The 27172-nt window shown below is 43.9% G+C and overlaps 1 protein-coding gene across 1 annotated transcript in view; it reads right to left on the bottom strand.

Annotated features, from left to right (window-relative positions):
- cspg4 (chondroitin sulfate proteoglycan 4) overlaps nt 1-27172 on the bottom strand; it is a 55512-nt gene that overhangs the window by 5935 nt on the left and 22405 nt on the right. Inside the window, exons 2-8 of the mRNA XM_068313037.1 lie at nt 14977-15140; nt 10314-13865; nt 8855-9043; nt 8495-8770; nt 5953-6129; nt 333-531; nt 106-237 (exon numbers count right to left, since the gene is read on the bottom strand). Coding sequence (XP_068169138.1) covers nt 106-237; nt 333-531; nt 5953-6129; nt 8495-8770; nt 8855-9043; nt 10314-13865; nt 14977-15140 — 4689 coding nt within the window. The remainder of the gene's footprint in view (nt 1-105; nt 238-332; nt 532-5952; nt 6130-8494; nt 8771-8854; nt 9044-10313; nt 13866-14976; nt 15141-27172) is intronic.

Raw genomic sequence — 27172 nt, 5'->3', positions numbered from 1 at the left:
ACATCAATTGCTTTATTTTGTAATCCGATGGTGGTTAAAAATATTTTATCAATCTATTGCAAAATTAAAGATCTTCTGAAGTTCTGGGATTTATTGGTGTTTTACCTGGGAAAACCGTGAGCTCGTCCCGCATCACCATGGTGATGGTGAGAGGCCGGGCGGTGACGACGAATCGGTAGAGAGGAGTTGTGTGTTCTCCGTCCGTCACGGTGAAGCTGAAGCCTCCAGAATCCTCACCTGGGTGAACACAAGAGGAACCGCTCACATCCGCACTGATCACCTCTGTCTGACCTCTGGTGGGTTCAATCAAAGGTCACTTCCTGTCCTCTCACCCTCGTGGATGAAGATGACCTCCCCTTTGTTGATCTGAGACTGCGTGAAGTTCATGACCTCCTCCTCGGGCGCCTCCTTCAGCGCCACCATCCCGCTGGTCGGCACCTCCACGTGGTAAACCAGTTCCTCCGTTGGGGTGTCGTCGTCGTCGGTGTTCAGCATGCTGGAGGTGATGTCGGCTTCCTCCCCAGCGAGAACCTGTGAGAAAACCACACAAACGATAATGTCGGTTGCTTCTCAGATGCTCCTGCTATCAGAAGATACAGCACAGCTGAACGATGGGGTGGGGTGGGGGTGGGGGTTAATGGATTTCTAATGGTTGGCTGGCGGAGGGGAGTATTAATTGAAAGAAATGGGCCTGATTTCCAGAAAGACGTTCTTAAATAGCTCAAATCAGCCAGGAGTGAGGCGAGGCTGCCCAGCAGTCCACAGGTGGATTATTGATCTGGGGAGCCAGAACCCCCCCCCCACTCCTGTCAGATTCAATCAATGAGATTCTGTCTCGCCTTCAACAATCACGTCAGGAGATTTTCTCCAGCTTCCAAATTCCCTGAGCTAATTTTAAGGATTCCTCCGTGATCATGAACGAGTGTCTGAGGAACGACCGGAGAAACATCTCAGGTTAACCTGCTGAGAGAAGGAAATGTTTGGTCGGTTCCCGCCCACTGAGAAAAAAGAAATACCTTTTAAGAGGGAATTCTCCATAGAAAAGATTTAAGATGCTTATAAAAACCCCCGATCGGACAGTTCATTTATCCGTGGGAAGCTGGAAATACACCATCCACAAAGATGGGGTCCATTAGCAGCGGCTGTGTTCATGAGATATGCGGACATTTAAGGTGGACTTTTCTTTTCATTTACTCCAACAGAAGCTAAAATACTCAAATTATTTAACTTCGGACCACCAAAGAAAAAAGATCTTAAACTTTTAAAAGAAGTTAAACCGGAGGAGAAGGGCAGTTGTTAGCTAAATGCTAAGCTTAGTTAAATGCTAAGGCTTAGTAAAATGCATGCATAGCTTAGCGTGCATTTTGTCGTAAAAATATAATTATAATCTTAAGGTGGCGCTAGTGGAAAAGTCAAGGGTCAACTATATGTGAGCGTTAGCATCTGCTAATGAGGAAAAACCACTAATTTATTTTAATCCTCGTGATAAATAATGACTAATTAATAACTTTTTATATTCAGAGTTTATAAAAAAAATACACATATGTGGTTCTAACAAACAGCTATTAAATTATTTTGTTTAAAAAAAAAAGTTTAAAGAAGACTTCATTTTACTTTGTTGAGGCAAATCTGTAGAATGGAGGTTTCCAGCTGTAGAAATAAGATTAAATGATAAAATTATGTGTTTTAAATGCCTGCATTACAGATAGAATCAGTTTCATCTGCATTTAAATGAAAATATTCCGTGTGTTTAGTGAGTAGAGTTGTTTAAATGCTTGCTGTTTAGCCTTTGGTGCTGGGGGGGAGATCATGCCTGGACCTCCTGGTCCTGGAGGGGTCTGGGACTCGAACACCTGAAGTAAGCTGCTCACTAACCCCCCAGGACGGGTCCACAGACGCCTGTTTGGGTCCGAGCCGAGAGGGAATGATTATATCCGAAGGGTCCTGTCCAGACCATCAAGAACCTCTCACGAGTCTGATGGCTGTCTGACAGGTGTGTGTGTGTGTGTGTGTGTGTGTGTGTGTGTGTGTGTGTGTGTGTGTGTGTGTGTGTGTGTCTATGAGCTCTGGAGGCTGCATGCCACCTTCAGAGGAAGGCTGTCACATCATCCTGCTGGAAATGGGACTGACAACTGTGGGCTCGCTCAGACAGTCGGATCGAGCTGCACCGCGATACAGACATGTGACACGCCCGTCCCTCCCAGGTGCATCAGCATCAGTGTCACTCCACTTGCATCAGCACCACCAGCATCACCAGAACCTTCACCCGCATCAGCACCACCAGCATCCACCTGCAGACTCCGGCTGGAGGTTCTTTCATGTTTTTGATCTCCTCGTCTCTGTGTAATTGTGTTTTTTTTTTAGGATATAAATGGGAACATTTCATCCACTCGCTTCCACAGTTCAAACCTCAGAAACTCTCAGTTCGTCTGAATCCGTCCATCAGACCTGTGTCATCAAAACTTTATCCCTCAAGATATTCAGTGCTTTTCTTCTCTTATTGAGACACATGATTATTCCTTCATCAGGTTTATTGAACCAGGATCTGCAGTGATGATCAGATCACCTGGAAGGGGGGGGGGGTTGTTGGAGACAAGCTGCTAATGAATGATTGAGAACACTTTGGCGCGTTTTGCTGTCGTCCAATCAGAGCCCAACAAAGCCTTAAAGAGATGGAGATCCCTCCTTCCTTGTTCTTCTGCAGACACGAGCTGTATGTGTCGTTCTTCTCTGGTTGAAAGAATTCTAAGTTTACATCCTGGTAGGAATTCTCTGTGTGAGATTTTCTTCCTGTCAGTATTATTTTTCCAGATTTTTAACTGGTTAAGAACAAGTCCTCCAGATTCTGGACGACCTCTGGGCGTGAAGGTTTTGTTTGCCAGCTGAAACCTGAGGCTTCATTGTGTATTTTTCCACAAAAATTGGTAGAAAAGAAGCTTTGGTTTTCACTTTTGAGCTTTTGAGCACTTTTTGAACAACAGGATTTGTTACGAAGTGTCCCAGACACACAACCTGAAGCACAAACCAGTTTATTAATATTAATAAATGTAAATGTCCTCATCTCCTGGCTTTAATTTAAACAAACGGCCTGTCTGACGAAGATGTTTGTAAAATTAATTACTGCTTTGACAGATGTTGTGCAAATTGGAAACCACAGACAAATGTTTCAGAATGTTCTGCCAAGAACTTCTGACAATTTAATTATTTTTGTTAAACTGCTAATTAGAATTGGGTGGGGGGGCTGACAAATTAAAATGCCTGAAGACTTTTGAATAAAAGGTGTCTGCTGCTTTTGTTTCCAGCTTGTTTTTCCAAATGAAGTTTTTTTTTAACCAGAAATATGTGGATCCTTTAATTTCCTTGTTTGATTAATGACTTGTCTTCTGACGTGTCAACAATGAAATGAAGGCAATTTAAAATATTATCCAATTAAGTACACTGAAAAATAAATGTAAAGTGGTCACCAGGCTGGGATTGGGAATAAATATTCCATGACATTTTGTAGGTGTCGTACCCGCTTCTCGACACTAGATGGCGCCATCAGCCCGCTTCACATCCTCAGTGTGAGAACCGCCTTGCAAATGAACGGTTCACACGACAATCAATGCATTTATCAGCAAAAGGCCTGCCTGCAAATGAAATCTGATCAAAAATGAAGGCTGACATTTCATCATGGGGGGAGCAGCCAAAGGCAAATGGCTAGTTGGAGACCCTGGGGGGTAGGGGTGTGGGGTGTCCAACTAGCCCAGCAGCTCAAATCATGGCTGGTTTTGCAGTGCAAGCCGTGTGACTAGGACTGTTGACGTCTAAACTGAAAGAAGACAAGTCAGGACGATCCAAAAACCCGCCGAGACAATCCTCGAAAGTGTCGTGATGGAAATATGATCCTGGACAAATATGAAAGACTCAGAGGAGGGTGGGGGTGGGGGTGGGGGGGCAGAGATAGACAGAATTTGTCAGGAAGTCTGACGACCCCGGAGGAGAAGCAGACGGAGACGAGTGTGAACTGTAATGGAGAACAGCTGCAGCCGATAACCGGGGCCAAACGGGATCAATAGTGAGCCTGAACAGGGCCTGATCACGTTATTCGTCGTGTGTGATCATCTGCTGCAGAGGTCAGCATACACACACACACACACACACACCTCCTGCTTTAAATCAATCCCAGCACCACTGGCTCAGGACACACATCCATATATTATCATGTTTCTCTCTGCGGCCGCGGCAGCAGAGGAGGCGCAGGGATTGGCTGCAGCCTTCGCTCTGCTAGAAAGCCGCGGTCTGGTCGACCATCTTGGTTTTTTCCAAAAATAAGGGTTGCCAGGGAGACGGGGAGCCGCAAGCGGAGCAGGGAGGGCTGAATGACACAGTTGGTTTCCAGCTCTGTGAGCTGATTATTGCTGGATTTTTCCAACGGCCTGCTCGCTGCTAGACTTCACTGAAGCTTCAAAACTTCTCTTTCACGACTGATCAGTAACTCAGAGTGAGGGCGTGGTGCGCAGTCCGAAAACTTGACGTTTTTATTTTTTTCAGTAGCTGTGATGGAATTATTTAGGGATAAATCGAGAAGGAGCGTCGATTTACTGCAGGAGGAACGCGACGGGTGCTGGAAATCACAAAGAGGACTTAAACTTTTTGTCTGAGACATTTTGAGATAGGAGAGTCCATATGGAGGGGCGTGGCCTCAAACAGGAAGGGGCGGGGACAGGCATTCAGATGCTGCAGATCCAGATTAACTAGAGTTAAACTACAGTCTGTAATTTCACTGTTAATATTATTTAACGCCAGTCATTTGAGCTCCGGATTAGTTCTAACTTGATCTGCTGTAATTTTACTTTCATTCCTCTGATGACACAAAATCCGAGGAGTTAAACGATTAGCTCAAGAAATAAATCTGATTTACGCGATAATCATGGAAAAGGCAGCAATAAAAACCTCTAAATTCTCCTGATGCAGCTACGCTGATAAATAATACTCTCAGATACGGCCTGAATTATTCCAAATGATTCATTTCTTATCCTAAAATGTCACCTTTACGGCTGTAGGTTGGTCCTGAGACTGCTTTAGAATGCCTTCATACAGTTTTCCTGTATGAAATGATGCTGGCGCCACTCCGAGTGCACACGGCAGTGGATCACGGGCTTTTGCGTGGCATACATGATTTACTTTTCACATTTTGGAGCAGTCACGCTAAGAATATGTAAATTCACTCCTGTTTTATGGTTCTTTATGAAGACAAACACGCTGCGGCGGTCGCCTGGGTTTTTTGTGCAGCACGTCTCGGACCGGTGATGTCGATATTCTCGTCTGCGTGAGGAAAAACTCCCTGCATTTGTTGTACGAATTTAACTGTCTGTTCATACAGGATTCATGACGGTGGACCGTAACCGTGGCGGGACCCATCCGATATAGAGTTCACTCAGAGTTCACAGCCCATTAATTCTTAACACTGTGGTTCTGACGCTTCGCCGTGAGATATTTCTCACGACACAATGCCTTTCTAGTGTCTGTCGGGCTTTAAATTAGGATAAACACCATTAAGTCTGGTGAAGAAATGAAGGTAGGCGTTGAAACTGAACTGAATTGACCCGATTTTGACCTTTATAAAGCCACTGACATTTCAGTTTGTGCGGTGGGGGGCTCAGACTAATCATGATAAGTCCGGTCCAAATCCTCACAATTATTTGGATCAGTTCTGATTTCTATATGGCAATAAAGGAAAAAAATATGTTCCTGAACTGGATTCTAACATAGATCTGCAGGGAAGTTCTGTTTCACGCTCTTATTTTGAAAGGTGAAACCACAGGTCACCTGAAACGCGCCAAATGAACAGAAACTGAAGCTACAGATAGAAAAAGGTGAAACAGCAACATTTCAGTCCGGTTTGGAAGAACAGTTCAGAAACAACACGACATGAATGACAGGAAAAGAAAAAAAACCCCCCAAGCCTACCTCCACTCCCGTGTTCCGTGTCACTTTTGGCGGCTCGTCGTTGACTGGTATGACGGTCACTGAGATGGTGACGGGGAGGCTGCGGCGCTCGAGCTCATAAGCCGAGGCGGAGAGCGTGAAACTGTCCTCCGTGGTCTCGGTGCTGTCATGCGTGTAGTAAACTTGTCCAAGTTTCAACTGGAGATGACAAAAAAAAAGAAAAAAAGATTTATTTGTCATTCAGTTCTGAATCAGACGTGAACGGATGCAAACAGAATAAAATACGACACATGCATATTCACACTCGTCGTCATCTACTGATCTCCTGGTCTTAGACCCTAAAGCGACTTTTTGGTTGCTTTTTTTTCTGGGACTGCTTTCACCTGGAGAGACCTGCAGCATTTGGCTCTGGAAATAAATCTTTTTTTTAAAATTCTAAGCAGATAACATATCTCTAAAAGTGCGAGATAAAGGTTATAATCAGATCCTGCACAGCAGGAAAAAGGAAAAATGTCCCTTGTGGGACAAAACCTAGAGGGAAACCGGATTCACAAAGAAATCAGTCATCCCGGGTCAAGTGAGCTGGAAGGGGGGGGGGGGGGCAGCACCTGCAGCCGGGCCGAGCCAACTCCTCCGACTTCCTGCACACGGAGGAGGAATCAGAGGCCGGCGTCGTGTGCTGTCGTATCCCAATCCTGCATTCTTATCGGGATCAAATAATTTGCATCTGGAACGTCGTCCTCCGATGTGTCTTGATAAAGTCAGAGAGGGAATTTATCTTCTGCAAAGACGACCGTTGGAACTGTTTTCTGGACAACACGCCAGTACGCTGCTGGACGATTGATGTAAAATCTGAGTCTTATTCGGGTTGTGCCTAAGAAATAAAGACTTCTGTGTGGGCTTTAACACGTCCAACATCTTGGATGTTTTTTCCTCCAGTTGGACCCTCCTCATCATCACACATACAACCTCCTTTGGTCAACAGGTCATCGGAGTGGGATGGGCGGGACAAGACAAATCAATCCCTGAGATAATTTCTGATTTACTTCTGATTACTTCACTTCTGATTTAAAATCAATACATATGTGCACAAACTGGAATCCTTTCCTGTCTAGAAGTGGTTTACATTTAACCCATTTCCTGTTGCTCCATCAGGACCTTCTAGAGAGCGCCCTCTAGGGGCACGGCAGCTGATTTCAGGCCAAAAGCAGAAGTGACTGAACCAAGAAAGGGAAACACAGAAATACAAAATAAGTAGAAACAGATTGGACTCAAATCTGGAACAATTAGGCTCTGGTTTCAAAGTGGTTTGGACGATTTTTCTTTAATATGTTGGGAGATTCGACTTTGTTCCACTCTCTTCTCTGCATCCCAGGAAAAGAAACATATAAAAAAAAGTTCCAGAGACCATTTTGCTCCTCTTTTTCATTTCCACGGCGGTGGATGATATCTGCATTCTTTTTTTTTTTTCTTTCTTTTTTGCTACTGGCGTAATCGCGGCTGTACAGTCGAGCAATTCCAGGACACAGTGGGATCTTTGAGAGACTCCGTGAGTCTGGCAGCAGCAAAGCGCGGGAGTTTTGTGTGCACTCACACATTATTATAGGAATATACCGGGCCAGTTTATTTTGGCTCCAGGCGCTCCGAAGCCAGCGTCAGTTTTTCCACAATGGTTCAGCAAAAACGGAGCAGAGGCAGCGCGGGGTGAGATGTAGGAGCTATAAGATATGTGTCTAACTAGCTCCACTAAACTGTGGTTCTCCCAGCATGCATGAGGTTTTTCCACCGGTAGCTACTCATGTATTTTTAATATTTTCCTGAAGCCCCTGAACCACATGGAGGGGGACCAGATATCTGCTGCATTGGCTCTCGGATCCTCCCTCCATCTGGTGCAACACAACAAGTCCAAAACAGCTCTGAGTACTAATTGGGGAAGTTCCATGGTAACGCTTTGCTGTGTTAATCCTCTTGAACAACTATCATGATTTAGACTAATACTCCTTGGAGTTATTAAGACCGGATAAAGTATGGATTATTGGGTTTTTGTGTCTTCTGAGAAATCAGACCTAACAGAATAATAAGAGCAGACATCTGTGAGAAGCTCTTGTGTTTCTGTGGAGACTCTTGATTTAAGACATTATACACTAGATAGTGAACAGGACACTTTAGGATGCATTGATTCAGTAAATGTTTGTGTAAACAGGGCATAAGATGCAGTTTTCAGTCATTTATAAATGGATGGTATTGGCCTAGAGCACATGTGTCAAACTCAAGGCCCGGGGGGCCAAATGTGGCCCGCCACATCATTTTATGTGGCCCGCGAGAGCATAAAGGGTCAGAGTGTCTAAAAAGACTAAATTTCCCATAATGCAGTAACTAAGCCTATTTTAACATTGACAAAAAAAGTTCTAAAAGGATTTATGTTATAACAGAGCAATAAGCAAACTGTGAAGTTTGTAACTTGAATAAGTAGTAAACTTAGAGTTAATCTGGATTGTTAATTGTTTCAGGACTTTTTGCTGCGACCATCTTTAATTTCTCGATCGGTTCCATCACTTCGTACCTCTTCCCATGTGAAGTACGTGAGTTCGTCTCCGTCCAGGTAGCGGATCTCCCCGTGCTGCGGCGACTCCTCCACAAAGAAGTCGATGTTGGCCGAGCTGTAGAAGGGATGCGATATGTTGATGATGTCTGCGTTGATCGCCCTACTGAGGCCTTCCTTCACGGAGATGTTGAAGGTCTGGACGGGGATGAGCCGGGGCACGGTGTCCACGGAGATGTGCAGGTCCTCCACCGTCGTAAACCCGTTGCTGACGTCCACCGTGAAAACATCACGACCCTGAAAGAGACGGATTAATTCATTCGTATCCTGAAGATGAAGCTCCCATCTTTAATACACCGAGTAAATAAAGTGAGAATGAACCTGGATGAAGGCAGACACGTAGAGGATGCGTCCCTCGTCGATGTCCTCTTGGGTGAAGGAGTGAATGTACTCGAGGACGGGCGACGCCGTGCCGTCAGAGCTGTTGGTCAGTTTGACCACATGGCCCAGACGAGGAGGATGTTTAATGGTGAACACCATCTCTGTCGGCAGAATGTCAGCTTGATCCACCTAAAAAAAAGGAGAAGCTGGATGATTAATCTAGCACCATTTTATCACCTTGCAGAAATAAATCCTCCAAGCTGCAGGAAGCTGGGAGAAAACCTCTAAATCTAAACACGTTTTATGGTTTCTTTACTAATAGAGCAAACTGTACTTCTGCTCCGTAATGTCCTCAGGTGCACTCCACCAATGAAATAGCGGCGCTTCTCGCCGCTGATAGAATTAACAGATGGTTGCGTAACTGTTCCAGTGACATTTGGTGAAATCGTATAAAACTTTGAAAAACAGTTTTCATTTAAAATTGGCAGCGATGCCCCTGTGCACATTTCCCTTCAGCACAAGGACAGCCATTGTAAGTCAATGCCAATAAACACGATTGTTGTATGCAAACTACCAAAATAGGGCACAGTTTAATCACAAACCTAATGGTGTGAGTATGGCATATATTATCTAATTGGGACAGCAGGACTACACGGTGGACAATAAACCTAAAAATAGACATTAGGGATATTTGGAATTTAAAATCATGTCCTGGATTTACAAGCAGGCAGATTTATGGTCATCCCATGTTGAGAAGATTTAATAACCTCTGGGGCCTGACTGTTTAGCAGTCAGTTTCGATAATATTTCAGATCACACTATTTTCATTTTTAATATTAAGGACAAGCTGAAAGTCAAGTTAATATTTTGCTTCTCTTGAAGTCTTTTCCGTCGAGGCTTTATTAAATGTACATCTCAGTCGGATGCATACTGGGCGTGTCGGTTATCCTCCAGTCGATGCCTCTGAGTTAAAACGGGTCAACCATGGCGAGAAGTTTGTAAAAGAATGAACACTTTATATTCAGAGATGTCACTTCTTATTTGATGAATGTGCAGATATAGAGAATGTGTTATGAATGGACCAACAATTCAAACCTCATTAATTACTTTCAGGATGAAGTGCAGGCAGACTCGTCTTATAAATTACAGTGGGCTTGAGGAAGATCCTCGGGGGGATACTTACTGCTCTGTTTTCCAAAGTTAATAGACTGTAATCTAGTATATAAACTACATTAAAAGCAGCGCCTTTACAGTCATATTTAACGCTGCTTTCATGTGGTTATCATGCAGATTAGAGAGAAGGTTACAAAACAGGCTCGGGTGACTCATGCATACGAATGCATTTCTTGTTACGCAATCAATACCGAACGAAAAGTATTAAATGCTGCCAAATTACATTTAAATTTATGTGCGTTTTTATTTCAGCAAACTGAATTGGTTTAACTTGTAGATCCATTACCTTGAGATTATCCTGGTTGATGACGGTGTGCTCTCCCTCGTAGGAAATGATGACCTCATTGGTTATCACCTCAGGCTCGGACAGGTAGCCCTGCTTGAAGATCTTAATCCTGAATGTTCCCTCTTCAGACTGTCCTCTGGCTTGGAGGGTGAAGCCGAAGGAGTCCTTGGACCTCAGACTGTCGTAGTTATGCTCATAGGACACCACACCTTTTGTCAGGTCCTCCTGGGTGAAAACCGAGGCCTCTATCCCACTAACAATAATCCTGCCATCACTGGGGGGCGACGTGACCTGGAACTTGATCTCACTGTCGTCTCTGATGTCCATGTTGGAGTCGGCGCTCAGCAGGGTGGTGTTGAGCGTCTTGGTGCTTCCGTGGTCGATGACGATGATTGTGTTGTTCACGACTCGCAGATAGGGCTCAGCTGCCTGGATCTCGAGCAGCGCGGTGGTTTTATGGAAACCATCTGACACCTGGAGCGAAAAGCGTTCCCGGTCTGCTCCGTGATGAACAAAGAGGACGTTCTTATCGCGCAAATCGGCTTGGGTGAAACGGAAAAGGGACTGCGAGGGATTGGATGTCGACACAATGTTGCCGGAGAGGATTCCCTCGCGAGCAAAGACGATTTGGGTGTCATTGAAACCCGAGTCGTCATCCTTAAACTGGATGACATCAGTTGTTAGCAGACGCTGTCCGTGGCGGACAACGTTGAAGACTTTATCCACAACCCTCACAGGAACATGATCATTCTTGGATTGAATAGAAATTCTGAAAACCTCCTCGACTATGTCTTCATAGTCTGGATTCTCCTCTGTTTGGTCAAATGTTGAAAAATGGAATTCATCACTGCTGGTTTTAGAGCCGTCATGCGTGTAAATAAGTCTGTTAAGCTGCAGGTCTTCATTGCTGAAAACTCTTATTGCGCCCTCAAATCTAGGTTGTCCGGGTGGGGAGTCCCTGATCAGTCTCCCATTCGTCGGCTGTTGAGTGATGCGGTATATAAAATCTGTGGAACTGGGAGACTCCATCCAAAGATAGTTTTTATTCAGGGTATGTTCACCACCTTGCAAGACAACTAGCCTCTTATTGGTCAGAACAGCAGCATCAACATTCGCCAATATGTTAATGGGGAACGAGTACAGAGGGGAATACTGGTCATCAGCAAACACTCTGAACTGGAACTGGTCTGTACTATCTACATGTCTCTTTACACGGATTCTGTAGCTGACGTTGTTGTCCAAAATGTCCTTCTGCGTGAAGGTATCATCTTCAGCCAACTCTCTGTCGAACAACCGGAGACTCCCGAGTGTCGGAGGCTTGACAAGGATGTATTTGACAGTTTGCGGATCTAGGTTTTTCCCACGTACTTCGGCTTGTAGGTGTGTGTGTCCAAGAGTTTCCTCTCTTGATTGCATCTCCAACGCAACCAGGTTAGAAACTTTCACTTGTGCTGGGATGATCTTGATTGAGAAGCTGTCATTCCACAGAAAGAGTTGCCCCATGAGGACTTCGAACTGAATCCTCTCGACCACAACATCTTCCTGCTCGCTGGAGTCCGTGCTGACATAACGAAGGTGGGCTTGATCCAGCTCAAATTGATGGAAAGATGTCACCGGCTTATACGTCCCATCATTTTCCATTACCTGCAGTTCTCCGAGTAAGAGAGGTTGTGTGATGTTATACGTAACATCTGCATTACGAGGATTAGCAATGACAGCCAGATTTTGAACACCTATGGTTGCGTTGCTTCCTTGAGACACTAGAAGCCCGTTGTTGGTGACAAGAGTAATATGTGGCATTGTGATGGACAACTCAAAAGTAGATGACTGAACCACTGACCGTCCATCAGACACCTCAAAGGAAATTCTACCTGGACTGCCTCCTCTGTGAACAAAATAGATATTCCCATCCTTCATCTCTTTGCAGGTGAACTCCAAGATTTTTCTTCCGGGTTGCTGATTTTTTTCTAGGTAACCAGTTTCCATCGAAGGCTCAGAGGTTACCTTTACTACGAATTCATCACAGCGGGTGTCAGAGTCTGTCATTTGTATGAGGCTGGGAGTGAAAAGAGTCCTTCCGTTTTCTGCGATGGGTATTTCCCCTTCGGTAATGTCTGGTACATCACTGACAGGAAGGATTTCAACTGGGAGGACATACTTGCGAGGAATCTTTAAACATTCTGGAAGGTAGTTGCTAGTGTGAGCAACCACCAGTAGCTGGATTCTATCTACATGCCTCTCGTTCCCATCGTGCATGTACTTAATTTTGTTATTGACAACATCGAGAAGAGTGAACTTTTGTGTGCGTCTTGTGTTGGTGTTGATGTCAACCAAGCCGTACCAGGGATCATCCTGGAGGGTAAAGATGATCTCAGACTGACGCATTCCAGCAGCACTGAGGTTAAACGTAGGGTTTAGGTTTCTGATCTGGACAAAATCCTCCCTACCTTCGGTCACAAATAAGGGGGTGACATCTAGGAGTTTTCTCACGTTTTTGAACATCTCAGGCGTGTCATCTGTTGGATAGCAATGCTGTTCGCTGAAGTTCATATCATCGTATGGGAAGTGAACAGGTGGGGAAGTGGTGGTTGCATCTATATCGTAGTAGCTTGAGTAGTCATAGTCCTCTCCTTCACATTTAACATGAACGTCTTTGGTCACCAAAGCGTCCTGGAGGCTTCGATCCTTCTGGTTCACTTTAATTTCTCCTAAGCAACCAATGAAGGATTCGGCTGTCATTTGCTCTTCTACCTGACTTAATGAGCCGCTGTCGCGAAAAACATCCTTCATTTTACCATGGATACCTCCTAAATATAGGTTTCCAACCAAGTCCAATTTTTGTGACGAGTCAAGAGGAAGGAAGGAAGACTGGCTATCTACATTAATCTCAAGAGACTCGTAACTGACCTGAATCTTAACTCTATGCCACTGGTCATCATCCAGCTGTACCTGAGTGTTATCCAGTACCTCCATGCCTTCGCCAAGGTCCAGCATGCCTTTTAGATAGCCTTTAACAACACCTAAAGCAATGAAATCTGACCCTCTTCCAGGGTGGAAAACCAGTAAAGCATCCTCAATGGTGGTTTTCATTAGGAACTCTAAGACTCTTGGAGACCCACTTGCACCGCTCCAGGTTGGGAATGACACGAAGGAATCGGGAGTGCTGAAACTAGTTGCCTCCCCATCACCAGCCTCAAACTCGCTACTGCAGGATTCCTTTGTGTCTTTGCATTGCTTAAACGCTGTGCTGAGAATATCAAACTGATGGGATTCAAATACGACTTCAGTCATGCAGCCACGGAACGGAGGGATGGCGCTGCTGAGGTAGGGAGTGTCCAGATCTCCTGTCCCTCCAAGCCAAATGCCTTGGTCGATGTTTAGCTGCTCCCCATCGTCAGGAACAGGAACATAAGTCGGGAAGAGCTCATCAATTATCATGGTGAATTTGCCATCTTGCAGCGACAGGGAGATTTTGTGATCCAGAAGGTTGTTCAGTTGCACTCCCTGGGATGAAGATAGTGTCACCTCACCAGCCCCCATGCTTATCCGGGCCTATGGGAACAAAGTTAAAAACTTTTAATACATTAATAAATGATTATTGTGACATATGGGGAATTTATTCTTGTTATCATGGACATGGCATTGATGCAGTTCTGTGTATGCTCAATTTTGACTATACTATATTTTAAAAGCCGAAAAGGGAAAAGCCGAAAGGAAAAGAAGAAGATATTTTAAAGTTAATTCCTTGAGAAATAGATTGATAACAGCTAAGGTAAACTTTGATTTTACTGCCTGCTCTTATAATAATAATAATCCACACTCAAATGCAGACATCTTGTCCTTTCCAGTGAAATTTATGCAATTTATGCAACAATCTCCACGACGCCACACATGATGCAAATCCTTCTGTTTTGTTGAAGCCGTCAAGCAATTAATTATAATAGATGTAGAATTTCATGGTTTTCAATCCAGTGAGGAAATCAGAGGAGACAGCAGAAAAAAAAATGACATCAATTTAGCTTGTTTTCAGAGTGGCACCTATGAAATGTGTTCATGTATTCATGTCATCTGAAAGCTGAGTGCTTGTCCAAACAACATTTAAAGCAACAGCCTTCAAAGCTGTTCTATGTGATGTTGGTGGAGATTACAATTGAGGATGAATCAATAGCTTATTATCCAGCTGAAATGATAACACTGCTGTCATTTTTTTATGTGCGAAACAGCTCTGCTGCTCTTTCACCAAAACAACATCGATGCATCAGGAAGTGAGCACATAATAATAAAATGGTTTGCTTTGACATTTTGGACAATTTATACACATACTTAAAGCTGTAAGTGTTTTGTTTGTCCTTATACCTGCTGTTAATGTCAGGGGAAAAAGATGTCATTGCATTTACTCAGGTAGTTTTTGTACTAAACGCAATTGTTGTCTTAAATCCTCTAAAGTGTGAATTCGATGAATATATTTTAGCAGTTTGATATTCTAATAACAGTCTGTGAGTTATTTTGGGTATCACTGATGTCTCTGAAGGTTAGCTCGACTTTAAGTGCTGAAGTTACTACTGGAATTGCAAAACACAGTAATAAATGAGGTAGACTGAAGGTAAAGGTACCTCAATCTCAGAGATTACAGATTTGTACGTTGGCGACTGAAACCACGCACCTGTACTTTCCCGTTCTGGAGCTCAATGAACAGATAGTCCTCCATCCCAGCAGCCAGTAGCAGCAGCCCACTTCTCCGACTAGTCTTGATCTGCATTGACAGGTGGAAGGTGGACACATCCTGGTAGGCTTGTAAAGTGCAGAAGCTGTCCCCAAAGTAGGATTCTGTGAAGAGAAAGACAGTGATTGGTGTGTTACAAAGCAGAAACTGTTCTTTTCAAAGTGTCACTTTAAATAAAGACAAAAATGCTGCTTTTGTATCGCTTGTCATTTTGACAAGGATTACAACTAATTTAAGGGGAGAAATAAAAAGTGTGATGTGACAATTTGCATTTTCTACTTTCTGCAAAATAATATGACCCGTAACGTTGCAACAATACAAAAGACACCTGCATGCGTTGCTCATCCTCCACCTACTGAATGCAAACTCTGAATTCTAATGTAGAAGTTTGGGGAAACCAATTAGATGTGCATTTCTGAGTCTCACATTGCAGTGCAACTCGCTGTGGAGTGATTTCTATATTATCAGGTGTCCTCCAGCTGCCTCCGCTGAAGAGCATCTCCTCTGGCCTCAAAGGGATTCTTCACTGAGACATCAGTCGTTACCCCGTGGAGGTTTTCCGGGCATATAGAATCTCAGAGTGTAGGATTTCCCAGGCTAGAGCCTGTCTCGTTTCCAGTGATATGCAAATCCAGCCACCTGCCTTGCAGTGTGCTCTCGGGGCCCTTGACAAAATGTAAACCACTGAGGGAGTCAATTACCTCTCAGTGCACATGCTCCGAAATTAAACTGGACCACCTCCAAAGACCTCCTTTTCCCACGAGCCTGGGTTTACCACAGTCTCAGTCAGGAGATAGAGGAATGGGGATTCAGATGACGGGTCAAGGGACAGAAACTCATCTGAACCAAATAGTCTTCTGACAACACAATGCCAATGCTAATGGAATACTTTGGGCGAAGTAATGTCCCGCTCTGTTTCAATATTCAAAGATAGAGCATTCCTATGAGGTCATGAAGACCAAAATATTCCCTCAGAATGAACAGCAGCATCCAGAGGCCAAGCAGGATGTAGGCTCGATGCCAGGAGACAAACATCTCATAGCATAACTTCTCATATATGAGTTGGTCAGAAAATAGAGGAGAAAACACGACACTAAACATTCACATTCATGGCTATAAATGGAAATGGTATTTTCGACAGTTTGAAGGTGTCCGTGTGAAAGTTGCGTGTGCCTCTTTTAAAGGGCAGCGTGCGTCTGCGTTGCATCGACATTAATGCCAGTTGGGGAAGTTGCTTTGAGAACACAGTCTTGAAAGTCACCAATTAGTGAAACAGAACGACAACAAGCTCCTTTAAGGGGTAAATTTAGTGTGAGTTCACGAAAGCCACAGATAAGCGGAAGGAAAGTCAATCTACAATGCAAATGTGATGCAAAATAATTTAAAAATATACACGTATGTGTGGAAAAAAACAACTCGGCAGAAGTTGCACATAGTTAACTTTACTGCATTTGGTACTGAAGTTATAATGGAAATATGAATGTCGTCAAATGATTATCAATCTGCTGCAGAAATACTTCAATTACATGTTATTCGTTACTCCCAGAGACGCTAATCAATGGTAGCCACTTCAAAATCTTTAAAATTAATAGTGTGTGAATGATAACAATAGAGCTAATCAAGAACGAAACCAATGAGACTGGAGCTAAACATGTCAATAGAATCCATAGAAGTGATTTGGATATTATTATCGGATCGTTCTTTTCAAGCGGTACCTTCCGGGAGGCTATTGTTGCTAGCTTATGGTGTCTGTGAGAGGATCTCCTGACAGAGTTCAGAGAGTTTGTGGTGAGACTCAGGTATTCCAGTCGAAGGAATGGAGCTAATTGCACAAGAACCTCCAGGCTGACACTGAAAAATGGGGGAGAAAAATCTTTTCTTACCAGCAATTGCATTAACAAAGAAAATCACAAAGAGCTCCATGGTTCTTAAACCTGAGCTTTTGTTGGATTGTTCGCTGAGCATGGGGATAAAAAGCTGAAGGAGAGGGTGATGCCAAGACAATTCTGCCTGGGGATTTTCTGGTTCGAATTTGCTGCAGTTGCCTTCAGGAAAAAAGAGCACATTTTCTAATGATACATACAATAGCTTCACTCTGCAGTGTACCTGGACCTGGAATTCATTAGTTCCTCAGCTAAGCTGTGTAAAGCCCAGGCAGATAATAGGCTTCATGTAGGAAAAAGCACATTTTCAATATGCTATCTGTATAAAAGCCCTGCTCGGTGACTCTTATTTGTCTCTGTGCCCTTGCTTCGATCTATCAGGTTTGCAAGAAGGGGACTCAGGATGGAACAAAATCACATTGTGCATCAACTTTCCTGTTTACTTCTGCAGCGTGACATCTCGCAGGGACTCGGGGCATTGTTGATGGGATCTAGCCAAGGTGACATTTGCTGACAGAGCATCATTATCCTTAAAGGATGGTCCCTGTTCTTTACGAGTACAAGCTGGAGCTGTGGATCTGCTGCCATACTTGGTGTCACAGAGTCTGAACTACCTAAGCGAACAGTCCTTAAACCCCTGTAGCGGCCACGCCCCTCCACACACTACCTTATTGTCCATCAAGCAGAAGCCTGGTTTCATGCCAATGCAGATGGCTATAATTTGATGACTGACTGCTCTTGTATTCATAATGCTTCAAGGAAACGGAGTCTTCCTCTCTCTTTCACAGACGACTGAAAGAAGGACTGAATGAAGCGTTGTCTTTCGGTCCCTTTCCTCCTCCTTCTCCTCCTCTTTTGCCGTCCTCTTTTGGTCTCGATCTAGCAACACGAGTCCAGAAGCCATGTGGAAGAGAGGCGTGCCGACCACAAGAGAAGGAAGATTGCCGACATTCCCACAAATTTGCTTCTTGTGACTTTGTCTGTGCCAATGAATCATAGCTATATTCTGAAGACATGACTAATAGACAAGCTTTTGGCCTTTGAGGGTTTGTTTGTGTTGGTCGCCAAAAGAAAATGCTCAAATCATTTCACCCTGAAGGCTAAATTCTCGCCTAAGTATTCACTAAGTGTTTGTGTGACACGTAACTGTCAAGTAGAACATGACGACGATACCATTCTGCAAACATGGCAGTCGCGTATTCTTTCAAATGATATGGTTTGCTTGTTTTAAAAGTTCTGGGATAACTAGTGTGTGTTCCTCTGCAATGATTTATGCCATGGCAACACTGCCTAGGATCCAAACAAACCACCTACTGGAGCAACTCATGGTTAGACGATGGTTAGCTCGACTATAAATACTGGTTTATCTGGGCTGTCCCTTCTACAACAGGTCATAAAGGCTTCTGGATATAATTACGTGAACAATAGGGTGATGTTAACCATGGACTGAGTAGAGAGAGTGCTTGGATCGACGTGTATTCGCCATATGGCAGCACAGTCATTTGGGTAACGAGCATTTACATCCCTCACAAAGGTCAACGGCACTGGTATTTATGATAAACATTCATTTTCTAATTATGTTTGCAATGACTAACCCTGGTGGAACATCAGAACTTAGATTAGTAGTCTCTGCACATCAGAAGTCTGCTCTGGTTGGAAGTTTGACAACAGCCATAAGGCAAACTTTCAAATATTTGATTATTGGAGGACATTTTTTCAAAACCTAATGATTTGAAAAGTGTTTTTTCAGTGTTTTCTCAGACTGTAGTTGAAAACATTCCCGTGGTCTTTGGCTGATGTTCTATGTTTTCGTGCATCAGTCAAACATTCAGTGACAGGCATTGGAGTATTTAGTGATGAGTTAACACGATTTAGACAACCAAGATCAATGAAATGAATGCAAACTACCAAATTCCAAACTAAACTTGAGCTTCTGCACAGAACCTGAAGCCAATCTTCCAGAGTCTGCTGAAAATCCTCTTTTTATACGATCTTGAGTAGGTGAGCATCGCCTCCATCTGTGCCTTTGAACATGGCCTGTTGGTTCTCCTGTCGTTGCGTGATGCCGTCATCTGCTATCAGTTAACCTCTTTACCTACGGAATGTTAAAAACAGGTGGTTTGAGGGCATTCCATAACTTTCTCAGTCTTTTGTTGCCTTTTGAACCGTTTTCGGAATGTGTTGCTGGCATGAGAAGAAAAACGTGTTTAAAAAACAACACCTTTATCAGGTAGCCTTGACTTGACCAACGTATTCTCCCCCATACTGTGGCCTTCAGATTACCTGGTATCCTTCTCGCGTCATGAATATGTTGGAGAAACCACGGCTATCTCTTACATCTTCTTTTCCTACTGGACCTACGATGAACATCAAATAATCAGAACGATAATTTTTCAGCTAATATTGCCACAGTGTAGCTACTCCTAAAAAGAAGCGCTCATGTAAATGCAGCAGTTTTACAAGCCCGACTCTCGATACAACGGCGTGGAAAATACTGCTAACTCCAGCACTGTTAAACAGCAGAGAGCTGAGCCACAACTCTACATACCTTGACAGCACCGTTTTATAAGAGCCTCAACATTCCACACCGACTTTTCAGAAGTCACCAGGGACACATTTTTACAGGCTTTATAGAGCCATTTTTCAGACCAGACTATGTCAGCAAACAAATAATCATTTTAGTCCCCTTTCAAATCCCCATCTGCTTCCCTCTGAGACCCTCATAAGCTAGCGAGAGTAAGGAGGTACAATACATAGAGAGAAGAAAAAACAGACCCGTGGAGCCACAGCGGGAATCCTCCTCTCTAACAATAATTAAAACTTTTCAGGCTCGCTCTGTAAAACTCACACTTACACAACAGACAAGAAGGGGCGGCAGCAAGGAGAAATTATGACTTTTTCTTTGCTGTGAAAGGAGAATGGCTGTGTAATGTAATTTTAGTTTAGGAAAATGGACCTGGAAAAGGGAGGGAGAGCGTGGAGAAGATGTGAAAGACCCAGTGTTGTCTGGGATTGTGATGTTAATGCGGGAAGGGGTCTGAAAGCCTTTGAAACTAAATGAATAGGGAAAGCCTGCTTTCTGAAGAGTATTACTGACTGTAAAAAAAAAAAAAAGAAGTTCACATCTGCTACCTGTTCCTGTCCTCCATCTCTGGGCAGAGATGAGACTGACAACAGGAAATCAGGAGGTGGCCAAAGGTTACAGAGACGCAATTCTATCACGCAACATCCAATCACATCACTGGACAGGGATGTTTTGTAGGAATGATGAAATCTTCTTTGCAGTCTGTACGCTCTCTTGCAGAGCTGCCAGTGGAAATGTTTCCCTCCAATGTTGGCTGGGTTTTAGTTTCATGTTAACTTTCCTCTACTTGAGGCAACAGCAAACAAAGAGACATTGTGCTGCTTCAGAAGCACACAATGGGACATTTTCATGGACTTCAGCTACAAGGTAAACATCTTTTCCCCAAAAGGGCAGCCAAATAAGGAGCGTGACGAACGCACGATTTGTTGGCTGGTTCGCGCTTGTCTAAAAAAACCCCAAACGTGTCGGCCGTGCCGACTTCGGGACGATGATCTCACTCGTCCAACAACGTCGTAGAACAAACACGGGCCGTGAACAGAAGCATTGTGGGGTGACGCTGGGCTCTGCTGTAGTTTACGACTTGCTAATACAAAGCGTGCCTCTGTCGGATCGGCTCGAGTGACGGAAGCCATCGACCGCCGAGGTCCCAGAGGGCGGGTCTTGTTAAAATAATCCCTGTGACATCGGAGGATGGACCCCCCCAAAATGGTTTCACCCTATAGGCTTAGCCTCCTCACCTAATTGACCTCTTCTAAATGAACACACACATTTTCTTTTTGCTGGAGACTCTCTAGAGTCCTGCAGGAAAGTCCTAACAAGTAATTGTTTATACATGTAGCTGTGACTTTCCCTGTTTTACCTCAGCTGGAACCAGGCTGTTTATGGACTGAACTGGAGGACGTTTTAACACACCGGTAATGAATTTGTGTGTGTAAACCCCCACCATGTGACTTTTGAGCAGAAATGCGTGTTTGAAGGGCGAAGACAGGAAGGAAAGCCGAAAAGTAAAGGAAATCACATCTAGACGATCAAACGTAAAACTTTTAAAGACGACACCCTTCTCGCCTCTCAGAACAGAACGTGTTGCGTGCACCTTCCCACTTGAATCTAAAGGTTGTGAAGGGTTTTCATTAGTCCACACTACTTTATAAAAGAACAAGAAAAAAAAAAAAAAAAGCTGGTACAAGCACAAATTGCGAGCGCCGCATGTAATGCTTGACCGGTTGGAGTCCTGGATTTGTTCCACAGCCCTGACGGTTCGAGGTAATAGCAAAGGAAATTAGACAGCGGTTAAATACTCTATGGCCACTTGAGCATCTAGTATTTAAAATGTCAACACAAGCCCATGTCCTGTTTCTATATCGACGGATTTATACGCTTGATTTACCTAAATCATGTCCATTTTGATTATTTTAAGCCCCATTTAGAGCCTTTGTTTTCCCTAGACACAGGTATATCACTCGTACGTACGCATTGGATTATCCAGTTTAAGTGAATTGAATCAGACTAAGATTAGTTTTTCACAATCTCATTATAGGATGAACGTGTGTTAGATAAGACCACAGGGGCAAACTGTAGAGCCCATACTTCCACAAAAGGCAACATAATGAACTGATGCAAACATAATGCTGAAAAGCCCCATCTTCTGATGGTATAGTGAGCTTTAATGGATGCACCACTTTATTCTGATCTTTGGAGAATCCACCCTTTAACCACATCTACTCCAAAATGCAATGGATTCTTCCTAGCAGCATGCTCCACCACTCCGGTCAGTAAGAATCTACATCTACGGGACGGTGCAGAGAATTTATTAAAAGCAGTCCCTGTCAGGCAATGTTGAAGAAAATATTCCTTTATCAGGATCCACTTGAAGATTTAATGGATTATTTTGGACATGCCAACCCCCCCCCCCCCCTGCTGAGTTTCATGAAAATCTGTGTAGGACCTTTTATGTAACTTGTCAACAAACGGACGCCTGAGAAACGACAGCCTCCCGCTATGGGAGCTTGTTGCGTGCAAACTGTCAAAGGAATTTCCGAAACTTTGGAAAATAACGTTTATTGATTCTCCTGCTGATAGCGAATAAACTCGCTCTTGTTTGTGCTCCGCTTGTAGAGCTGGAGCCAGAATGTGATCAGCTTAACTTAGCTTAAATCTGAGCGCGAGTGGGGGGAAACAGCTCGCCGGGCTGTGTTCAAAGTTGAGAATGCATCTGCTGACGCCTGTAAAGCTCATTTTTAACTCGCTTCGTCTAATCCGTACACGTCGGAAATGTGAATGAGTGTTTTAACAGGAAGGTAGAGGCCCCATCTCTATAATCCAACACTCTTATTGAAGCAAAGTAACTCAATAAATGTACCCTGAAATGTCAAAATAGAAGTCAAAGACATCATAAATTACTGATGGTGTAGTTGGGTTACTGTTTAATTCTGAATTGTGACTTTTGTCGTGTTGTAATGTGCTTGTGTCACCGTCCGGTTCCTGCTACTTCACTTTAGCGAGCGAGCGGCTCTCTGGAGGTTTAGTGTGCGTTTGAATGTTTCCATCATACGTCCGGTTCACCACGACTCACCACTGGAAGCACCTGAAGCATCAACAAGATGTTTCATCGTCAAAGCAGCAAATGTTTCCGGTCCTGTTTTGTACGATCCGGATTCTCCCCTTTAGCGTTAGCGGTGGTTTCTGGCGTGTGAAACGCTTTGTTCAGCGCCGCTCCCTTGGCCTCATGACTGCAGTTATGATCACAAGTGTAAGCATCAGTCACCTCACCGCTAATTATCAACATGACATTGGCTTTTCACTGGACCGGAAAACACTTTGCTGAGCAGCAGCTTGCTGTCGTAAATCCTCCCTCTTTAAAACGTCAGTAAAAAGGGGGGCAAAAGATTCAGGAGCTGGACTTCAGTCCAGATCTGGGGAAGCAGATCCAGAAGGGGTTTGAGTCGAACATGGATCCAAATATTACCCAGAACAATCTCGTACATAAAAACGGTTTGTTCCTCTGGGTTGGGCACAATATAACCCTTACAGCCCTGACCTAGTTTGGCCGTTTTTTGGTACATTTGATATTTGTCTCTAGATACCACATTAGAAATGATTTAACATACCCATGCTTGGTAAGTTTATCTTCAGCACAACTTCTGCTATATGAAGAGATAGTTATTATTTCCCCATAACTTATTGTATTGACATATTGGGGCAAAGTAGGCACACACAGTCAAATTCGGAAATGGAAAAATGGTATTTTATTGGCTAATAAAACCAAAAACATGCTCATGGAATTGATTTTGAGCTCCAAAAAGGTTGCCATAGTCTTCTAACATAACTATATGCAGTTTGTGTCACTTGTGCCACTCTTCAAAGGAGTTTTTCAATATAATACGAATGCACAAACGTGTGACGCATGTTTGCGTCATGTGACAAAATGCACGAATCGCGAGACATGTTTGAATCACGTGAATAAATGCATCATAGGGCTGTAAGGGTTAAGGATATATGTAGTTGTTGCTGCCAAGGTAACAAATTCGGAGAATGTCTTTTAGAAGCACCTAAAATGTGTTTAATGGAATGGACCCAGAATCTGATGCTGGGATTCGGCACTTGACAGTTTTTGTTGCTCAGCTCTCGTGTCAAATTTCAGATTATTTCCTAGAACTTCCAGAGACCCCCATCATTTTGATAGCTTCACTGTTTTCCACGGCCAATTTTACAGTCAGCCACGTCTATAAACGAGCCCCCCAGGCTCTCTGTGCTCCAAGGAGGGCAGCTGGGATACAGAAGCTGCAGAAAAAGGGGGCCTCACAAAACCCATATCCGGCTTTAACCTGGGTCTGCAAAGTCAATGCGTTTGAGATCAGAGTGTCACATTAGCCCCGTAATGAGAACCAGCTGAAGGTACACACCACCAGACTGACCCTCACCCAGCCCAGACGCCTCACCGTTTACCCCCCCCCCCCCAAAAAAAAAAACAACCCTGGGGACACCTCTGCTGAATTTCAACCCAGATAAATTCCTTATCCAGATGCTGGCGCTAAAATCCTTCCATCAACAGGCGCTGCTCTAAACCGTCTTGGGGCACACGCCCAGACGGGAGCCCACGGTGCAAACATAAACACCCACGCTCACCCAGGCACATAGTAACGACCATGAACACACACTCACAAATGCAAACACACTCCCTCCTAGACGTCTTCACAACCTAACGGTCATTCCTCAACGGCCGTCTGGCTGAGTCAGCCCTCAAACAACCGCCATTCAAGCAGCTCTTTTTTTTTTTTTTTTCCAACCGGGCTACCGTTCAGGAGGCGCGCCCTGCTCCACCCAGACCCTCCAGCCAATTTTCTCCCTCCAACATCCATCCCAGCTTCTCATTCAGGAGAACTTAGGAGCACTTCCCCCCCCCCCCACTTCTTCTTTTCCCGCCAGTCTATCCTGGTCTTTTCAAACCCCAAATTAAGAGTCCACATAAACGCCGCTCCGGCTCCTACTTATACATCCCGTTTAATTTTTCCACATTTTCCTCTGTCGAAAGATGGATGGCAATGGTTACAGTGGAAAATGGAGGTGGTTGGTGGATGAGGTGGAGGGGGTGGGGGGCTCCAGGGTTTTGAAATTGAAACAGATCTCCTCACACATCTCCTTTTGAACGTAAATACATAACTGTAGATCAAACTCGAGTGTCATTCCCAAAGCATCAGATACCACAGCTTCTGGCACATCCATCCTCATCCAATCCAGATATGGAACAATGTGGAGGAGGCATGAGAGGCATGAGGCTTTAATGCACATCCAATAAAAACACACCCATGTTAATATGAGGTGTTCAAACCGTCCAACACGACTTATGTTAAGTCCCATGAGGAGGTGGAGGTTGGAGATGAGTGGCTCATCGCTCACGGGATTTTTTTTTCTTTCCTGCTTTAACTAAAGCGCTATTTCACATTCAGCTCATGTTAGAGGGGATTTGTAAGGGCTGCTACACGTGTTGGCCAGAGACGCCAAAAAAGGGTCGAGCATCTGGATGAGATGCTCAAGTACGCGATAAGACGGGATGAGATGTGTTGGCGTGTCTAAGCTGATTCAAATCCAGATTGAAATCAATCTATCATCAGCATATAAAGGAACATAGAACAGAAGAATTAGGAGGATGGAGAGGATGGAGAAGAACAAGGAGACAAAACTGACAGGAAACGAGAGACTCTGAAACCTTTGATGTTGGTAATAGAGTGGTACCTCTACTTACGAAATAAATTGGTTCTAAAAGAAATTTCGTAAGTAGAAAATTTTCCATGCAAATGCCCTAATCCGTTCCAAGCTGCCGTAGATTCAGACATAAATGTTTTATAAAGCATAAAAATGCATCAAAACATGTAACAAATACATGTTAGAATTATATTATTACACAATAAATGAGAGTTGTGCATAATGCAAAAAACAAAAACTAGAATAAAGAATATTAATGACGGTCATTTACCTTTTAACTGTTGTCCTCATTGTTTTTTGCCCTCTTTGGTTCATGCCCTCTTGCCCCCACCATGAACAACAGAGTGAATTCCAGTCCTCCTCCTGAACTTCTCCAACCACCCACGCAACGCCTTAAACTCCTTAAACTTCCTTTAGTTTTAATAACGTGGTGATTGTAGATGCATTACGGCCATATTCTTTGGTGAGATCAACCAAACGCATCCCTTTTTCACGCTTTTCTATCATCTCTGGCTTTGATTGTACGGACAAAAAAACTCTTTTCTTCGTCTTTTCTTTTCCTCTTTTCTCCGTCACTTTCTTGGGGTCCATAGTGAATACTCTAAAAGTTAATATATTCATAAACTAAAAACTATCAGAACACCTCACGGGTTGAGGGCCGAATGACGCGGACGCTGCATAAACACAAATCTAGCTCCACACAGAGGTCCCTCTTAGCCAATGGGATGCCAGGATTCTTGGTAATAGCCAATGGCGGAGCAGCTATAAGAATGTTGCGTTCAGGAACCTGTGGGAGCTGCGAGTATCAGCCCAGACTGTGTTTTTACCTTTCGTAACTCGAAATTTGTTTCGTAACTAGAGGCAATATATTCCTGTTGAGGCGTTTCGTAAGTAGAGATTTTTGTCAGTAGAGACATCAGTAGAGACATTCGTAAGTAGACCACCACTGTGGTACCACTGTGCTTCTCTTTTGCCTGCTTTTCTTCTTCCTCACAAACATACCTGTACTTCTACTTGAGGAATAACTGCTTGTACTTTTGTGACCTTTGGTTCTTGCTCAAGTTTTGCTTGGCAGTGGTAACGAACAGGAACAAGCTGTGCTCCTTGACATTTGTTGAACCAGCGTGAGCCGGATCAAACCGGCAAAACCTTTGGTTTACAAGCGACCTTTGCTTTTCACGTCAGAAAAAAACAGAATTGTGTCATTCCTGCCTACGTATGACACATAAGCTTCCTGAATATAGAATAGGAATCTGATGTAAACACTGCTTGTGTGTGTTTGGCCTCAAAGCTCAGGCCACATCTGTGGTAATGGTTTAAACATGTGGTGACAAAATTGTCTTAGGGTGAAGCGAACTGCTTCCCTGCCAAATCATTCGGTGACAGCGGCCGCCCGGCGCACCGCAGGCGGCCTGGAGGGCCGTCGTGGCAACACGCATCCACGACACAAGGCGATGTTTACCGAACGTAACTCACACCCTTTGGCAGACGTGCGGCGTCGGGATGGAGCAACGGAAGAAGAAGAAGAAGAAGAAGAAGCAGAGTAATCTACGACCGCTGCTCCACACGTCTGTCTTTACAACCATCTGTTAAAGTTTCCAAAATAAAGACTCTGGATATTTGTTTCCCTTCAAAGTCCAGATTAAAGACATTAAGATCAGCTGTTCAGACACTTTTACTTAAGGTCTAAATACCTTCAGTCTGGAGGCCAGGCCCTGATTCACCTGGAAGCACTTAATTCACTAAAAGTGCAGCATTTGAGACAGAAGTATCCGTCCTGGCAGCGCCGTGCCGGATAAAATCGGAGTGGGAAGGATCCAGTTTGTCTGCATCCTCCTTAAAATCTAAAGGAGCTACACAAGACAGGAGGGAGTAGCAAGGACCTAATCAATTATATAGGCTATAGACGATATAATGGTGTGTTGTCAAATGGAATAAGTCGCGGATGTAGGTCAGCTGGGTTCAA

Source organism: Antennarius striatus, chromosome 4 (genome assembly GCF_040054535.1).
Source record: "Antennarius striatus isolate MH-2024 chromosome 4, ASM4005453v1, whole genome shotgun sequence".
Taxonomy (NCBI): Eukaryota; Metazoa; Chordata; class Actinopteri; order Lophiiformes; family Antennariidae; genus Antennarius; species Antennarius striatus.
The sequence above is the reverse complement of the archived record's forward strand: the minus strand, read 5'-3'. Positions and strand labels throughout refer to the sequence as shown.